Here is a 20,267-nt window from a genome sequence, read left to right on the forward strand (position 1 = left end):
AAGGGAAGTTAAGCATCAATAGGGATTATAACAGAAACAGACTGAAATACACCAGAAAGAACTATTTGGTCGCCACTGGAGGATGCTATTTTGAAAACCGCTAGTTAAAAGAATCAGTTGTTCTACCTTTTCGATGTGAACCATACCAAATTGGTAACCACACCCTACATGATAGGAAGTTTATGTTCTTATGGAAGTGTTTCAGTTGAAAAATAAAAGATAAACTATTTGACAGATTATCACTATTTCACAATCCTTAATGAATTACTGAATCTAGCCACTGTACAACAGGCTGAGTACTAACCTTGCCAAATGAAACACATTACCACCTATGAGGAAGTCTTACACTGCTAGGATTCACTACTCAGCTCAGTTCAGTCACTCAGTCGTGTCCAACTCTTTGCAACCCCATGGACTGCAGCATGCCAGGCTTCCCTGTCCATCATCAACTCCCAGAGCTTGCTCAGACTCATGTCCATCGAGTCAGTGATGCCATCCAACCACCTCATCCTCTGTCATCCCCCTCTCTTCCTGCTTTCAGTCTTTCCCAGCATCAGAGTCTTTTCTAATGAATCAGTTCTTCGCATCAGGTATCAAAGTATTGGAGCTTTAGCACCAGTCCTTCCAATGAATATTCAGGGCTGATTTCCTTTAGGATTGACTGGTTGGATCTTCTTGCAGTCCAAGGGACTCTCAGGTCTTCTCCAACACCACAGTTCAAAAGGATCAATTCTTCTCGGCTCAGCTTTCTTTATAGTCCAACTCACATCCATACATGACTACTAGAAAAACCACAGCTTTGACTAGAGGGACCTTTGTTGGCAAAATGATGTCTCTGATTTTTAATACGCTGTCTAGGTTGGTCATAGCTTTTCTTCCAAGGAACAAGTGTCTTTTCATTTCATGGCTGCAGTCACTATCTGCAGTGATTTTGGAGCCCCCCAAAACAAAGTCTCTCACTATTTTCATTGTTTCCTTATCTATTTGCCATGAAGTGATGGGACCAGATGCCATGATCTTAGTTTTCTGAATGTTGAGTTTTAAGGCAGCTTTTTCACTCTCCTCTTTCACTTTCATCAAGAGGCTTATCAAGAAAGTGAAGTTCTTCTTCACTTTCTGCCATAAGGGTGGTGTCATCTGCATATCTGAGGTTATTGATATTTCTCCCAGCAATCTTGATCCCAGCTTGTGCATCACCCAGCCCAGCATTTCGCATGATGTTCTCTGCATATAAATTAAATAAGCAGGGTGACTATATACAGCCTTGACGTACTCCTTTCCCGATTTGGAACTAGTCCGTTGTTCCATGTCAGGTTCTAACTGTTGCTTCTTGACCTGCATACAGATTTCTCAGGAGGCAGGTCAGGTGGTCTGGCATTCCCATCTCTTGAAGAATTTTCCAGTTTGTTGTGATCCACACAAATGCTTTGGCGTGGTCAATAAAGCAGAAGTAGATGTTTTTCTGGAACTCTCTTGCTTTTTCAATGATCCAACGGATTGCTGGCAATTTGATCTCTGGGTCCTCTGGCTTTTATAAATCCAGCTTGAACATCTGGAATTTCACAGTTCACGTACTGTCTCAGAGAATTTTAAGCATTACTTTGTTAGCGTGTGAGATGAGTACAACTGTGCGGTAGTTTAAATATTCTTTGGCATTGCCTTTCTTTGGGATTGGAATGAAAACTGACCTTTTCCAGTCCTGTGGCCACTGCTGAATTTTCCAAATTTGCTGGCATAATAAGTGCCAGCATTTTCACAGCATCATCTTTTAGGATTTGAAATAGCTCAACTGGAATTTCATCACTTCCACTACTTTTGTTCACAGTGATGCTTCCTAAGGCCCACTTGACTTCACATTCCAGGATGTCTGGCTCTAGATGAGTGATCACATCATCTTGGTTATCTGAGTCATGAAGATCTTTTTTGTATAGTTCTTCTTTGTATTCTTGCCACCTCTTTTCAGTATCTTCTACTTTTGTTAGGTTCATACCATTTCTGTCCTTTATTGTGCCCATCTTTGCATGAAATGTTCCCTTGGTATGTCTAATTTTCTTGAAGAGATCTCTAGTAGCCTCCATGAGATGCAAAGAAATGAGCATCAGGATAAGGCACAGCACAGGGATGCAATCACAAAGGCAGACTATAAGAAGCCACAGAGTAAATGAACCAAGTCCTTAGATAAATAAATTGCAAAGAAAAAACAAAAACAAAAACAGATGAATGAGAGGGACTTCCCTAGCAGCCCCAGTAAGACTCTGGGCTTCCACTGCAGCAGGGGCAGCTTCTATCCTTGGTTGGGGAACTAAAAACCCACACTCCACATGCCATGTGATGTGACCAAAAAATCAACAAAATTGCTATTATTTTAAAAAAGATGAATGAGAAACATAAATTAAAAATGTCTTTAAAAAGACATTTCAAATAAAAAGCAGCAGAACTGAACATAGAGCGAGTGGTAAACTACAGTGTTTAGGATTGCCAGACTTCTAAGTAAAAAGAGTCATGACCCCAAAGCCCAAAACTTTTAATGTGTGACTAAAACTGTGCAACTTTTATCTTAGGGAGTAGCTCACCAGTCAAATACAGGATGAAACCTAATGACTACATATACATTCTTCATAGTAACTCCACTAAAACCTTCAGCAGCTTAAGATATTTGATAAAGATGGAAAGGCACTTCTGTGCTCAGACTTAGTTGTAACTGAGTACCTTGATTTACCATTAAAGTTTGAGAAGTATTTACCTACTTAGAAAACAGAATAAGATGATTAGGTTTTAAAGCAGAAGATCTGACTTCCTGTCATGGTCCAATGCCTCTTCCTACCTTACCTTGGCAAGGGTTACAAGCAAGGAAATTAACACTGCTGAGAAGCCACACCACTGGGCTAGGCAGTTATCTAGACAGCTCCTTTCTGGTGCTGACAGTCTGGCAGGGAAATAATTACATGTGACTAGTGTTATGAAAGTACTAGATGCTATGAATGCATCCCGTACTAAAAAGAGACACAGCATACTCTCAGACGAGGCAGAAGGAACACCAGAAACCTCTCAAACACACATTCTCTGATTTTCTATTTTTTTTCATCTTTAGATAAGACTGATATAACAATGACTAACTGACAGATAAATGAATTTATTCTTAGCTATCTTAAGACCTATGGACGAACCTTTGGACATGAAGGAAAATACACCCTGGCACCCTTAAGGCTGTACTGATAAGGAAAGGAGAAGAGAGAATGTTTATGGACAGTCCATTGTGCATACCGAGAAGAGGTGTGCAATGCTGTCCATAGCCTCTGCGAGTCTCTCACAATTTAACATGTAAACCCAAGCACACACAGCCTGGTCATCCAAAGACTACTCTGACACACATGTCAGCAACCTTGGCGGACAAACTCTGAATACCTCACCTGGAGATTCCCACAGGTTCCTAGAGAATGTCCCTAGAGCTTTAGAGAAAGATGCCATGGATTAAGAAGAAGTAACAGCCTGTAAGTTGAAATAGTTCAGTCAAGATTAAATGAATTTTAAAAATTAAATCCAAAGAACAGTATCTTATTTCCACCATTCATCTGTAAATTTTGATATAAACAAACTATGTTGGTTTTTTTTTAAATCCAAACCATAGGAAAATACTTTTATATTTCTGTACTTAGAGGTTTTTTAAAAATATTTTTATTCCAATATCACCAATATTAAAGGTAACTTATTTATTATATACTATTATTTTATCCTTATTTTCCACACAGCTATTACCTATTTCTTCCCCTTCGAGTCACCTATAGGAGAGAGTTGTACATGGGCAACTTTAAAATATCCAAAGAAAGGATACAGAGTTAAAACAACATACAACACCATCTTTCTTTCTCCTGGCCTTTCCCTCTTAAGTAACCTTTATAAACCTCTTCACTAGAATATGACTACGTGACAAAAATATAAACATATATTACTTAACTTTGTTGCCTATTAACAAGGACAAAAATAATCGCTTATTTAAATGAGCTTTTGTAAATCATCTGTTTTCCATTTTCATAGTTAACGTTTAAAGGATGTGTCAGAGAATAAGTATAAAGAAATTCTATCGAAATTATTCTAAAAAATTAAAACATTTTAAAAAGATTAATTTAATTGTATTCCTTTAAAAATACAAAGCAAAACAAAATCAATTTCTATTTGAAGATTCCCTTATAATTAGTACATAACACGTAAACAGAGCATTCATACAGGAGTCAGATTTTTTGCTATTCTGAATCCTGGACCATCGAGATAAATAGCAATGGAAAATAAAATAAAGAAGAACTTCCTTCTTTCAGCTGAAGATATACTGTCTGTAACTTAAAAATATAGAATGAAATTGTTGAAAATTCTGGTTAGTGTACTACAAACTAATAATAAGTTATGTACCGTACCTACACCACATTATATGGTAGCATATATTATTCATACATTAAAATAAACAATGACCAGTAGACTTTTAGATAGTTTACATAGAAGAAAGTAATTAACCAAATACCTTTTGATAAAAGACTTAAATAAAGACTGGCTTTCAAGAGTTAAAAAAATTTTGAATACTAAAAATGTATTAGTGTACTATTGGAAATATTACACATTGATAGTCTATATAACCTCTAAACACAAGGTGCTTGTGCATGTTTCAGTATTTCCCTAACAACTTTACAATCCTACAAGGCAAAAAGTGACTAGTGCTTTGTAATACATGTTGATTAACATAATAAATAAATGATTCTTGGACCTTTTCTCCCAAAATTCCACATAAAATTTGAGAGATCTGTCTGTATAAAATGACTTACTTTGTAATACGGTCAATGTTGGCAATTTGCTTCTGATTTCGTATAATCTCAATGGCTGCCCAAAGATGCTGGATAGCTTTTGTGTCCGCCTGCCGTCTTTTTGTTAAGCGTGCCATGACCTGTTTACTCCTTTAGCTGTAGCAATATATGGAAACATAAGGGAAAAGCACAGATTACCAAATCAATTATCATCAATATAAGTGAGTTAACAGTCAGCACCTCACTATATAGTACAGCCAACTTTTTATTTTCTACCATCCACATCACCAATTACTCCATTAAAATTTTCACTTCATTACTTCACAAAGAATGACACTAAAAGACCAATAGTCAAAAAGGTCTGCCCAAGAAGGAGCAGTCATCTTACATCAATACGCCAAAGAAATACACATATAAAACTTATTATAAAGCAAAAATATTACTACATAAAATTTCATTTTTTGATATTACATTGTGTGTAATTTGACAGATCAATGCAAAATGGAAACTAAATGTCCAAATTATTAGGTACTTCATCATGAAAGAGGCTTCCGTGCTGGCTTAGACGGTAAAGACTCCGCCTGCAATGCAGGAAACCCAGGTTTGATCCCTGGGTTGGGAAGATACCCTGAAGAAGGAAATGCCAATCCAGCCCAGTATTCTTGCCTGGAAAATTCCATGGACAGAGGAACCTGGTGGGCTACAGTCCATGGGGTTGCAAAGAGTGAATATCTTTATTCAATATAGACATACTGATAGATGAAAACAACATTCCTTTAAAGAAGAATAAGACCACAAACAGAAAGTACAGAACAGTTGTTTCTGACTGAGGTGTCAAAGGCTGGCAGTTGGTATACCGGTGATGACATGAAAGGACCCACATTATCAGAAAGGTTCAGGTGCCAGCCATTCTTTAAGTTATAAGCAATCAACATTGTTAATTTACTCAGATTTCTATATTCTGAACAGACTGAGGCAAAAGGCCACCGGCTACATCCCGGCAAGACTAGGGGGAAAAAACAGAGTTGCAGCCTGAATGTCTGCTAAGCGATGGTACAACATGAAGAGGCCACACGTCTGAACTCCCCACTGGGCACGGGCACAGACCTGCTGGGCAACGAGAGGCCTGAGCCCTAAAGCACACAGGTTACGATGCCGAGGCCCAAAGGCATAAGACAGACAAGCAAAGCTCTGGGGATGGCTGCACGCTCCCTGGCCTGATCCTTCACCAGCAGGGATGCTCCTCCTCCGAGCTTCCTTGCGCTTCCCTGTGCTCTGGGGAGTCAGCAGAGCCTCGCAGACCCCTTTCCCCGCCTCCACACGTCTTTTCACGGCTAAGTCGGTTCTCCCTACTTCTCCAAAATCCCAAAGAGAGCCAGCAGTTGCCACAATTTAACAGAGACTCACTTCTGGTGAATCTAGGACCAGCTAGGCTCCTGAAATAAGACAGTTCTTTTCAGAATTACAAAATCAGTTCAGAATCAAAACAATAACGCCAACATTCAAGATTTCAAGAAAACTTCAGGATAATTAGTTGTACAGTATAGACTGAAATATGAAACTAGAAGATTTTCTAAATTTTAATTATGATTTACAAATGTGTCTTTTTCTAAAAAGTTGAAACTTTAAAACATACAGAAACTTCTCAGTTTAAGTGCACTAGTACAGGTATGTCAAGTTTCCAAACCCAGTAACATTATGATGAGGAATTTATTGGTAAAAGTGACATCTAATGGTGAACCACAATAATACAACTTGTCAGATTATACAAATACCCAGATAAAAGAACAAAATTTCATTTTCACACACTTAAAGAAAAATAGCTGCCTATTTTGTGTAAGGCATTGTGCTAAACACAATGAAGTATTTTTAAATGTATAAACTCTAGTCCTTGACAGAAAATGACCTAAAACTAGCAGAGGAAATTTGACATATACATGGCACTACTAATTATAATATCATATACGACATAAATGGTCCAAAATATATGCTGTGAGAATCCAGAGAGACATTACTTCTAGATTAAGTAACACTACAAAATGGTAAATGTGGGAAAATATAAAATTTCTTAAGTCTTGAAAAGATAACTGATTGTTTAAAGCAAACATAAAAATAACTGTTAGGTATCATTAGATTTACAACATATGTAGAAGCACAATATAGATGACAAGAATAATACACATGAGGGGAGAGGTAGTAAGCAGTTATATCATTGTAAATTCTCACATTTTATGTGAAGTGGTATTTATTACATTAATTCAAGGGGAAGTATATTAAATCATGGATGCATATTACAATCCCTGAGTCAAACAATGGAATACAAACAGGTACAGTTGACATGTAACTCAACTTGTAAGATGTTTTCAAAATACACGCAGGTAAAGTTAAGAATACTTTACTCAGAAATACAGAAAATATATAATAACAAAGTTAACATTTACAAATACTAAAATAAATAGCAAATATAACTATTATCTAACAGGAGAATATAGTAGAGACTGGTAGCAGAAATTTTAAAAGTGATGTCACTTAATTCCTAGAAATGATTAAATTCAAGATTAAAGAATTAACCAATGCTACATTTCAGGAAAACAGATGTGAAGTTAAAACCAAGATTTCTGAGATCTACCTATCCAAGTCACACAGACAGAACAGAAGAGAGAGCCCAGAAACAGACCTACCAGCTGTTAAGTGTCAGAGTCAGCTCATTCCTGACAAAGCAGCAAACGCAATGCAATCAAGCCGTCTGTTCATCAAGTGTTGCTGTACAACTGGACATCCACACATACAAAAATGAGCCTAAACACAAACCTATGCCTTTAACCAAAATTAACTCTCTATTCTGTTCCACTAATCTATGTAACTGACTGTTACTTCACCAATACCACACTGTTTTAAGTACTATATCTTTATAATAAATCTTGAAGTCGGGTAGTATCAGGCCCTGATTTTGTTCCTCTCTTTCAATACTGAGTTGGCTGTTCTGAGTCTCTGAAAGGCTGGAGAATGTGTAAAGACAAAGGAACACTCCTACACTGTTGGTGGGAATGTAAATTGATGAAGCCACTATGGAAAACAGTAGGGAGGTTCCTCAGAAAACTAAAAATACAATTACCATCAGCAATTGCACTCTTGGGCATTTATTTGGAGAAAACTCTAATTCAAAAAGATACATGCACCCCTATGTTCATAGAGCAGCACTATTTACAGTAGCCAAGACATGAAAGCAACCTAAGTGTCCACCAACAGATGGATAAAGAAGATGTGGTCCATATACATAATGGAAATTACTCAGCCATAAAAAAGGCGTGAAATAACGCCATTTGCCGGAACGTGGAAGGACCCAGAGAAGATCATACTAAATGAAATCAGACAAAGACAAATACCATATGATATCACTTATATGTGGAATCTAAAATATAACACAAAGGAACTTATTTACCAAACAGAAACAGACACAAAGAGACCAGAATTATGGTTGCCAAGGTGGAGAGGAAGGAGGGAGGCATGGATGGGAGTTCGGAATTAGCAGATGCAAACTATTATCTACAGAATAGATAAACAACACGGTCCTACTGTATAGCACAGGGAACTATATCCAATATCATGTAATAAAATATAATGGAGGAAAAAAATGAAAAACAGAACTCCCATATGATCCAGTAATTACACTTTTAGGTATTTATCTGAAGAAAATGAAAACTCTATCTCAAAAAGATAGCTGTACCACCACATTCACTGCAACTGATTCACAATAGGGACTTCCTGGTGGTCTGGTGGCAATGGTCAGGGAACTAGGTCCCACATGGTGCAGCTGGGAGTCTGCATGCCACAGCTAAAGGATCCCAGGTGCCAAAACAAAGATCGAAGATTCTGTGCACTGTAACTAAGACCTGGTGCAGCCAAATATTTTTTTTAAAAACCAAACCTATATATTTAGAGAACAGACTGATGGTTGCCAAAGGCAGGGAAGGTGGGAGAAAAATGGGTAAATGTAGTCAAAAGGTAAAAGTTTCCAGTTAAAGGTCATAGTGAGAAAGACTTGGTATATTTCAAGGGGAGAAAAGACAGTGGCTGGAATGTCATAAAGAGAGGTGCTGTGTGAAAAGAGGCAGAGAGGCAGGATCTAAGATCAAACCATGCAGGATCCGAAGTCCAGAATAACCAGCGTGGATTTCCAAGTAATTTCAACGGCAGTAACTGAGAGGATTTTAAACTTAGGCGAGCAGCCGTGATTTGCTTTAAGAAGGATACCCTTAGATCATGGATGTTAGGATGCTGAGTAAAAGACCTTTCTGCCCCTCCCCCCAAAAGTGGACAAAAAAAACAAACATCTTTGATGAACATATACTCCGCAAAAAGTGAAGACACACAATGAATACAGGAATTGTATGTTTCTGGCCAAACAAAGGAAGGTCAAATTTACATAGGTAAGTACAGTCAAAGCTAAGGTCTTTCCAGTAGTCATGTATAGAAGTGAGAACTGGACCATAAAGAAGGCTGAGCACTGAAGAATCGATGCTTTCAAATTGTGGTGCTGGAGAAGACTCTTGAGAGTCCCTTGGACTGCAAGGAGAGGAAACCAGTCAATCCTAATGAAAATCAACCCTATATATTCACTGGAAGGACTGATGCTGAAGCTAAAGTTCTAATACTCTGGCCACCTGATGCGAAGAGCCTACTCACTGCAAAAGACCCTGATGCTGGGAAAGATTGAAGGCAAAAGGAGAAGGGTGTGGCAGAGGATGAGATGGTTGGATAGCATCACCAACTCAATGGACATGAACTTGGGCAAATTTCAGGAGATAGTGAGGGACAGGGAGGGCTGGTATGCTCCAGTCCATGGGGTTGCAAAGAGTCAGGCACGACTTAGCAACTGAAAAATAGTGACGAAAGCAAGCCACTTGCCTAGAACTCCAGAAAAATTTGGGAGTAGAAGGCAGCAGATATAGGGATAATTACAGATGCTGAATAAAAGATGTTATTTAATAATGTGTAAGAAGCAAACAGACTTGTAATAGTATACTCATCTAACATTTTCCACTCTATTCTTCAAGGTCCAATTTTATAGGAATATTCTATTTAAAACGGGATTCTAACGCCATAATTCCTCACTCTATCTGGTCATCTAAAACTGAGAAAATTATGTTTATTTAAGAAAATCTGACTTGAAATATTTTAAAATAATTAGAAAAAACTGAGAGGACTGATGTCAGTGGGAAATGAACTGCAGACGAAGCTATGCCAACCAGCTGGAAGAGCAAATGACCAGTTCAGAACTTGCTGAAGACAACACCAACAGTCAGCAACCAAGCCAAAGGAGGCTTCTCCAGGTCACTCCTCCTCCTCTAAAAGCCCTGACTTCTGCAGACTGATGGAGTCTACATTAGAGAGGAAAGAAGAGAAACCCGTGGGAATTATCAGACACTCCACAGGTCCTCAGGAAGCCCTCTGGTAGACGTGCAAAAACATGAGAAGGCAGGTGTCGGTCACCAGTAACTGGAGTGGCAGTGAATTTCACTGCTCACAGGCTTCTTCCCTTGGATTTCTCTGGGACTCGATTAAGACAATGAAGCTGCTCCTGCTCTGCTCCGACTCTGTAAGTGGAAACGACACTCTCAATCTGGAGGAACATCAAGGACCACCTGACATGCAGACAAAAGCCAAGAATACCGAGGCTGCTCAGCAGCAGTGCCAGGAAAACCTCCTCAGGTGGTCTAACTCACTTGTAGGCACAACTTCACCATGGCTGGCACACCAACTGCCCAGGTGCTTCTGATACCTGTCAATGTCACCAGCTTACTCCACAACCTGCAGAACACTAGGCTGCTGCTCAAACTACAGGAAATCTCAGAGACACTGAATTGGGTGGCAGCCTGGACATCAATGAACCAGACACAATGCAGGACCATTAGGAAACACTAACCAACCCCACCTTTGCTATCCAGCCCCCTGATCATCAGCAAAGCAACAATGCCAGAGTATTTTTGAGGAACCTGAAAAGACTACTGGTTTTCTTCTGGGACACATTTATTTTTCAGGTCATTTAGATTATCCTCTGTAGGAAACTTCAAGATTAAGATTCCTGAAAAATAATTTCTGAGACAGGCAGCTAAACGTCACAGGGTACATCATTTTCTATAAGTCATTACAAAAAGAACTTTCTAGAAGAAGGCATATATACTTGGACTACTTAAAAATAAAAGTGTGGCATTTAAAAAGTTAAACAAACAAACAAACCCAACTGGAACTTTAAAATAGAGCCCAGAACCATCCCCAGAGATTCTGGCTTAATGTTCTTGTTAAGAAGAAAAAAATTCAGGTGCTTAGTCATGCTTGAGAACCAGTGTACCATCAGGAGCTTCCCACGTGTCACCCTAAATCCCAAAGAATTTATTTAAAAGATGCAAACACTACAGCAACTAAGGTTTACAACAGTATGTTTTTCATTAGGATTTGTTTAAATACACAAATGAATCAAGACAAAGTCTAACTTTGTATTGGTAGCTGTTCAGCTTTTATTCCACTTGGAAATAACTGAGACTACAACTTTTTATTTCAATAATCATAAAAATTTAACTTTCAAGTTACTCAAATGGAAGTTTCTGAACTAAAACAATCTAATACAAATACTGATCACAATCGGGAGCCTACTTATATGTGCAGAATAAGAATGTATGTATTTCAAACTAAAAAACATAAGGTATTTTGACATTACACTAAGTGCAATATTTTTAAAATTTGTTTATTTTTACTTGAAGGATAATTGCTTTACAGTATCGTGTTGGTTTCTGCCAAATATCAATACGAATCATCCACAGGTATACATATGTCCCCTCCCTCTTGAGCCTCCCTCCCAATCCCACCCTTCTAGGCTGTTACAGAGAGCCCTGCCTAGTTCCCTGAGTCAGTACAGGGAAGCCTGGCATGCAGCAGTCCACGGGGTCGCAGAGTCCAACACGGCTGAGCGACTGAACTGAAGTGGATCATACAGCAAACTCCCACTGGCTATCTATTTTACATATGGTAATGTATGTTTCCATGTTACTCTCTCCCTACATCCCACCCTCTCCTTCCTCCTCACCCCACACTGTGTCCACAAGTCTGTTCTTTATGTCTGTGAGAGAACCCACGCACCACAACTAGGGAGTACCCCTCTCCACAACTAGAGAAAAGCTCACACGCAGCAACAAAGGCCCAGTGAAGGCCAAAAATAAATAATTCATTAATTTTTAAAAAGATAACATTGCTAATGGTAAATAAAATGCCCCAAAAAACTTTTACACATATCAATAGCAAGCCCAAATAAATTAATCTCACTTGTTCCTACAAGTACTGGCCAGCTGAAGTAGATATATTCCATATTAATTTGAGAAGGGCTTCATGTCAAAACTCAATTGAAAATTAAGAGCTTTATCTCTCTAACAGTATTTCTCAGATGCAGTTTTGAAACAGAAAAGCAATCAATAAGCAGATAAATCAAGAATCTACCAAAAAACAAAAACAAAAAACTATAGTGTTCATAATAACTTTCAAGCTGAGATAGTTTAGCCTTCATTAAGCGTATTGCTCTTTAAAAAATCTTCCTATAGTTATTAAACATAAGAAAACCTTGTGTAATATCCCCACTGATGAGCATCAACATGATCTGAACCTAGGCATGCTACCAATCAGTTCATCAGTTCTCTCCTCACCACATTTCATATTATTTTATTTTTAGACAATAAACCCCTTCTGAATCCTGAAGCCTCCGTACTTGGAGTAACTTTCAAGAAATGATCTATTTTAAAGGAAACAATAAACAAAAAGAAAAGACAACCTGTAGACTGAGAGAGATATCTGCAAACGACCTGACCGACAAGGGATTAGTCTGCAAAATTTACAAACAGCTCATGAGGCTTCCCTGGTTGCTCAAACGGTAAAGAATCTGCCTGCAATGCAGGAGATCTGGGTTAGATCCCTGGGTTGGGAAGATCCCTTGGAGAAGAGAATGGCAATCCACTCCAGTATGCCTGCCTGGAGAATTCCATAGACAGAGGAGCCTTGCGGCTACAGTCCATGGGGTCGCCAAGAGTCAGACTGAGCAACTAACACAAACACATATGAGGCTTAACACCATCAAAACAAATAACCCAATCAAAAAATGAGCAGAAAACCTAAGTAGACATTTCCCCAAAGAAGACATACAGATGGCCAAGAGGCATATGAAAAGATGTTCAACAGTGCTAGTTATTGGGGAAATGCAAATCAAAACTACACGGAGATATTGCTTCAAATCAAAACTACACTGCGATACTGCTTAACAGCCGTCAAAATGGCTATCATCAAAAAATCCACAAACAATAAATGCTGGAAAAGGTGTAGAGAAGGGAATCCTCCTACACTGTTGGCGGGAATATAAACTGGTATAGCGACTATGGAGAACAGTATGAAGGTTTCCTAAAAATTAAATACAGAGCTTCCATATGACCCTGCAATCCCATTCCTGGTCATATATCTGGAGAAAAACATAAGTCCAAAAGGATACATGTATCCCAATGTTCACTGCAGCACTGTTTATGACAGCCAAGACATGGAAGCAACCTAAAAGTTCACAGACAAAGGACTGGATAAAGGAAATGTGGTACATACATACAATGCAAAGTTACTCAGCCATTAAAATGAATGAAATAATGCCATTTGCATCAACATGGATGGACCTAGAGCTTGTCATACTGAGTGGAGTCAGACAGAGAAGGAGAAATACCATATGACATACTTATATGCAGAATCTAAAAAGAAATTATACAAATAACTTATTTATAAAACAGATCCACAGACTTAGAGAAGAAACTTATGGCTGCCAGTGGGGAAGGATAGGAGGAAGAGATAGGGAGTTTGGGATGGACACGTACACTGCTACATTTAAAAGGGATAGCCAACAAGGTCCTACTGTATAGAACAGCGAACTGTCCAGTGTGGCAGCCCGGATGGGAGGGGAGCTTGGGAGAGAAAGGACACCTGTACATGTACAGCTGAGTCCCTTTGCTGTCCACCTGAACTATCACAATAGTGATAGTTGGCTATATTCCGATATAAAATAAAGAGTTAAAAATAAGAAATTAGCTATTTCAAGCCAAAGTCAACTTATCCAGCAATGGGAACAATAGAAGATTCCTTGAGACAATGACTGCCCCGTGTAACGCAAGACGAAAACTTCAGTGAGAAAGTTAGTCCCTGGTGACTCAGATGGTAAAGAATCCATCTGCAATGCGGGAGACCTGGGTTCAATCCCTGGGTTAGGATGATCCTCTGGTGAAGGGAATGGCTACCCACTCCAGTATTCTCGCTTGGAAAATTCTACTGACAGAGGAGCTTGGTGGGCTACAGTCTATGGGGTCACAAAGAATCAGACACGACTGGGCAACCAAGCACAGCACTGCACAACAAGCTCTTCAATACACTTCTAAATATTTGTATGTATCTTTCTTTCATTTACATGGTAAACGGATAGGAAAGATGTACTCTTTCTTTAAATTTTAAGTTTACTTAGCATACAAGGAGGTCAAATTACAAAAAGATATTAATGATTTTAAGTGGGTCTACCTTTCATTTAAATGCTTAGATAATAACAAAGGAATAAAAAAATTACTAACCATAATAAAGTTGCCTTTAAAAATCATCAAGTAGCTAATAAAAGTCACAAAGTTAAAATCAGAATGAATCTGAAATCAGTGTTAAGAACTCAAAAGTAATTTCAGCTCAAATACAACATGCCTTAACTCACATATATGGTTCTATAGCACCTGTACTTAATTTCTTCGGTTATACCTTATTGCATTTGCTTCAGTAATTCGTTACCAAGTGTCTAGTATAAAGCAGTCTCAATAAATAACAATGTGAATGAACGAATGAACACAAGATATTAAAACATATTCTACTTATTATAAATAATGTCAATATATTTTAATGTGATCTTACAAAACAACTTTATAAAAGCAGTTACTTAAAATTAGTTTACTAGACTTAAATGTTCCTCAGTTTACAAAAAGGCAAATACTGTGTATAAGTTTTTAGCAAAACACATTTTTCCAACTACTGTATAAGAACAGTGTAATCTGCTCAACATATTCCTCTCATGAGTCCATATGATCCCTTAAAAACCCTATTTTGACAGTATTCCATTGTTATTTCTATCCGTTTCTTTAATTTCACATAAAGTTAGGCAAATATTAGCCATTTATGTATTGACTGAATAGAAAGCATGTTGCTAAAATACAATGAAAGATTAGCTCAATGTCTAAATATTTACTAGTTGTACATAAATTAGATTTGTAAAATTGAGTTGAGTATCTAAGCCTAACAATTTGCTAAATTTGCCTACTAAATACATACTGCTCTCTATAAATATTTAAATTTCCAAATAAATATTTTATTTAACTTTTAATACTATTTATTTGCATTTGTAAGTAACTTTAACATCAAATATTGTATAGTATTTTCACAATACAAACTACAGGCATACCTTGTTTTATTGCACTTTACCTTGTAGCCCCTTACAAATACTGTTTTTACAAATTGAAGGTTCGTGGCAATCCTGCATTGAACAAGTCTATTGGTGCCATTTTTCCAACAGCATTCATTCTGTTTCTCTGTCACAGTTTGGTTATTATTGCAACATTTTAAGCTTTTTCATTATTACTATATTTGTTAGTGTGATCTGTGATCAGTGATCTTTGATGCTGCTGCTGCTGCTGCTAAGTCGCTTCAGTCGTGTCCGACTCTGTGTGACCCCACAGACGGCAGCCCACCAGGCTTCCCCATCCCTGGGATTCTCCAGGCAAGAACACTGGAGTGGGTTGCCATTTCCTTCTCCAATGCAGAAAAGTGAAAAGTGAAAAGTGAAAGTGAAGTCGCTCAGACACAACACAGATAATGGCTAGTATTTTTTTAACAATATTTTTAAATTAAGGTATGTGTCTTTTTTTAGACATAATGCTATTGTACACGTAATAGACTACAGTATAGTCTCAATGTAACTTTTAAACACATATATTGGGAAACCAAAAAACTCACGTTTTATTGTATCTGCTTCACTGTGGTGGTCTAGAGCAAAACCCACAGTATCTATGAGGTATGCCTATAAATAGCTTTTCAAGAATTTTCTAACTGGAAACAGTAATAGCAGGCACACACATGCACATAAAAAAATCTTAAGGGAGTACATATGTTTAAAATATTACATGTGAGTTATTACATCATACTGCTGGGCATTTAGATTTGAATTTTATCTCCCTTCCATTATGTTCATTTCTATCATTTCAACTCTAATCATAGAGATTCTCAAACTTTTATGTTGCTGCTGCTAAGTTACTTCAGTCGTGTCCAACTCTGTGCGACCCCATAGACGGCAGCCCACCAGGCTCCCCCGTCCCTGGGATTCTCCAGGCAAGAACACTGGAGTGGGTTGCCATTTCCTTCTCCAATGCAGAAAAGTGAAAGGTGAAAGTGAAGTCGTTCAGTCGCGTCTGACTCTTAGCGACTCCATGGACTGCAGCCTACCAGGCTCCTCCGTCCATGGGATTTTCCAAGCAAGAGTACTGGAGTGGGGTGCCATTGCCTTCTCCAACTTTTACATTACGTGGATTATATTCTCTCATTTGCTACTCTCACTCACTACTACGTCATTCACTTCTTATGAGAGAGACTATGTAAATGTGTTGAGGGGTTTGGAGGTGCTACAAGGAGGTCAGACCTTATACAATTAAAAGGAAGACTGCTATGCTTTTAAGATGATCATATGTATGATTTTTAAAAGTGGGATAGTATACATAAAGAACTTTGTGAAATGGTTGAGACTTAGTAAACATACAATATATGATACCTATTTTCATCATGGTACTCAGTTATGTAACAAACCTGTGGATACAAAAACATTTCAAAACTCAAGACCAAAGGAGGACAGACCACACTGTACCAAAGCAGATTTATTAAACTTTTTGAACTTCTGACAATGCCACTGAAAGAAAGTAACTGAAAGTCATCAGGTAAGAAATAGTGCTAGCAATTAAACTCTTTCAGATGGGGAAACTGAGACCAGGCAAAGCAAATTTAAATAATTTGTCCAAGGTCACTTTGCTAGTAAATGAAAGATATGAGATTCAGACCCAAGCCACAGGCCTCAAACTCTGCTGGTATACTACCTCTAATCAATTACCACAAAATCTAATCAACCTGTAAAGAAAATTCACTATTGAGTCCAAGTTAAGGTTTTGAAACAGTGAAACTTTTTTCAAGCCTGACTCTTAACATTTTCCCCTTTCCAGACACAGCCTCTTTGCTTTTCAACTGAAAGGTGGTTGGAGAAGGGCATGGCAACCCACCACAGTGTTCTTGCCTAGAGAATCCTCATGGACAGAGAAGCCTGGAGGGCTACAGTCCATGGCGTCCCAAAGAGTCAGACACAACTGAAGCGATTTATCACAGAGGTAGGTAAACAAAATCTGCCACCAGAGGTTTAGGGCTTTAGGCAACAGGAAGACAGCATTCCATACTTTATTATGAATGCTAAAATTCTTAATTACATTCAATTAGTATCTCAATTTAGGTATGCCAAAGGGTATGAAGGTCTTTCTTACACACTATCTGAACAACCCTTAAAGGAAAAGCGGGTACAATTACAAAAGGGTTAAAGTGTGAACACATTCAGGGCAATTCATGGAAACATGCAACATGACAAGCATTCAAAGTATCAACATAATGATCATCTAGGAATACTGCATATGAAATAAGGAGATAATTTTAACATTTTAATTGATTTTTCTTTGTAAAGCTGGGAATATTTACATGTATGTTTATTTAAGTACCTTGCAACAGGTAACTGAAAAAATAAATTGCCCAATTACAAAACGTAAAAGAGAAATTCTGTTTTCATATAAACAATATATAAGTGGGAAAAGTACCACAAAAACAGAGATCCTCTGTTAATCATGCATTGAGTTAAGCAAGAAAAATATTTTATTGAGTCTGTCATAATCATATTTTCTGACCTCTAATTTTCTAACTTGGCCATCTATAAAGGACAGTCCATCAAAATAATGACTGTAACCAATGCTAAAGACCAGGAAAATAACATGCTAGAACAAAATTCACATTTTATTTCCTGCTTGTACAAATTAGAATTCCGAAAAGTCACACAGGTGACTCTTATAAAGAAGCACTCAAACTTTGAAAGTATAGCTAAAACGATTTCCCTGATAGCTTCAAACCATTAATGAGAATCAATGACCCCCAAACCTGAAAAGTTTATGCAGCCCACAATCACTAAGCTACAACTCCCACATTTCTGTCTAAAAGAAAACAAAGGTTTTACTTTCTGCCTTCGAATAGACAATTATTTTTAACCAGTCTCTTGCTTCCACAGGACTCTGCTTACTGTAGGATGCAGCACACCTGGGTGAGCAGACCAAAGGACCCAGGACCTAAATCTCAGAGGGCCCTGCCTGGGCCTCTCAAAGTCTGACCCAAGCATCTCTTCCATCCCTCAACGGGGTGTCGGCTCTGAGTTCAACAGGACCCTGTACTGGGCCCACACCCCACAGGAGCACACGAAGCACCATGAACACACAGTGTGTGACCGCGGGTATCACATGCCCATACCAGGTATGCACACACCTGGTGTGTCACCCGGCACCGTAACTCCACAGGGTAGCATGTCCCTACCACATGTGACACCAAGCTCCAGGTGCACGCCGAGCACCAAACACTCACCAGGTATCATGCAGGCTTCCACGTATGTAACAGCAGGCGCACACCACGGACACACCGGGCAGCCAGCCCACACGGTCCGTAACACCGAGGACCATGGACACTGGCTCTCACGCCCCCACTGTACAAACACCGGGCACCGCTGGGCCAGAAACGCATGAGGGTACGGTCCACGCGGAAGTTGGGGCCCCGGGCCAGCCCGCTGGGCCGCAGCCTAGCAGCTCCCCTCCTGAAGCCGGGCAGGACCGGCGGCGGACACGCAGGCGGTGCAGCGCCCGGGAGGTCTGCGGAGGAGGCGGAGGCCTCGCTGCCGCCTGGTTCCCGGACCCGGGGGGCCGAGCCTCGCCTGGGCCCTTGCGGACCGACCAACCTGCCCAGCCGCCGCGGACGCCCCCAGCCCACCCTACCCACCCCAGACACTCACAGGGCCGTGTCCCGGCGGACCCCAACCCGGACCGTGGCCCAGGGGCCTGGCCGCGCAAAAAGGACCGGCCTGGCGGGCGCCGCTCACGCGACTCCCCGGCTTCGCGGCCCGCGCAGGCCCCGCGCGTCCCTGCTCCTGCGGGGCCTCCCCCGGCGGCGGGCCCGCCTCCCCCGCCGGCCAAGGGCGGCCCAGCAGGCCCGGCCCTGCACGAACAAAGCTCCGCGGGCCGGAGGCGAGCGGCGGTCACGCCCGCGGCCCGAAAGGCTGCGGCCGGGCTGGGCCTCACAAAGCCCCCGCCTCGGACACCCGCCCGCGCCCCGCCCGCGCCCGCACCCCCGCCGAGGCCGAGCGTCCCCACCATTATGCTCCGGTGCTCGCCGCCGCCGCGCCAGGCCCTGCCCCTCCGCGCCGGCCCGCCGTCCGCGCCGCCTCCTCCGGGCCGGGCCGGCGGGGCGCGGGGCGGGGGGGCTGCGGTCTCCGGGCCCGGCTCCCCGCCCCGGCCTCCCCTCCTCCCCGCCCCGGCCCGGCCTCCTCCCCCCGCCGCCCGCCTGGACCCCGCGCCTCAGGGGCGCCATGTTTACAAGCTTCCACCACAGAAACTCGCGAGCACCCGGCAAGGCGGCGCGGAGGTCCCGCCGCCGCACTTACGAGGTCTCCTCGCCGAGCGGCGGGCCGGGCCCGGGCGCGGAGTTGCGGCGCCGCCGCCGGGAAAGTTCGCGTCCTCGGGGCCGCGGAGCCGCTCACACGGCGGGCTGAGCGGGGCGGCCGCCCGCCGGCCTCCCACCGCCCGCCGCCGCCCTCGGGCTTTATTGTGTGGCCGCCGCCGGCCGCGGGCTGGGGCTCCGCGCGGGCTCCCTCCCGGCGGGCTGCCCACACGCCCACACCCACCTTCCCGCCGTCCTGTGCTCCGCGCCTCTCCCTAATCCGAGCATATTCCTACGGACCCACACAGGCACCCGAGTCCACACGCACGTGAAAGCTACGTACGTGCGGGCGCGCGGAGCCCGGCGCGGGGCGCACAAAGATCCGGCGCCCGAAGCATCGCCCGCGCGGGCCGCGGCCGCGGGCGCTGCAGGCGCGGGCTCTGTGCGGCCCGGAGGGCACAGGGTTGGAAAAGCAGCGAGGCCTGAATCGGCGAGATCGGCAAAAGGACGTTAATACCCTTTGGATTCTGTTAACGAAACGTATTGCAGGAACATGCTGAATTCTTCATTCCGTGTGTACACAAACAGGTCTTAAGAAAGGACGGGAGCAAGCATTATCGTTTCTGCAAAAACACTACCAGTTTGTGTAAGGAGAAGGAGGTT

The 20,267-nt window shown here is 41.3% G+C and overlaps 1 protein-coding gene across 13 annotated transcripts in view; it reads right to left on the reverse strand.

Annotated features, from left to right (window-relative positions):
- ZMYND11 (zinc finger MYND-type containing 11) overlaps positions 1-19,934 on the reverse strand; it is a 75,561-nt gene extending 55,627 nt beyond the window's left edge. For 3 of the 13 annotated variants that reach the window (XM_005214449.5, XM_005214447.5, XM_005214444.5), the window contains exons 1-2: positions 19,849-19,934; positions 4,812-4,946 (exon numbers count right to left, since the gene is read on the reverse strand). In XM_005214449.5, the coding sequence (XP_005214506.1) occupies positions 4,812-4,927 (116 nt within the window). In that variant the 5' untranslated portion in view covers positions 4,928-4,946; positions 19,849-19,934. 13 annotated transcript variants of the gene reach the window in all.
- Positions 19,935-20,267: the final 333 nt, after the last annotated feature.

Source organism: Bos taurus, chromosome 13, assembly GCF_002263795.3.
Source record: "Bos taurus isolate L1 Dominette 01449 registration number 42190680 breed Hereford chromosome 13, ARS-UCD2.0, whole genome shotgun sequence".
NCBI classification, from domain to species: domain Eukaryota; kingdom Metazoa; phylum Chordata; class Mammalia; order Artiodactyla; family Bovidae; genus Bos; species Bos taurus.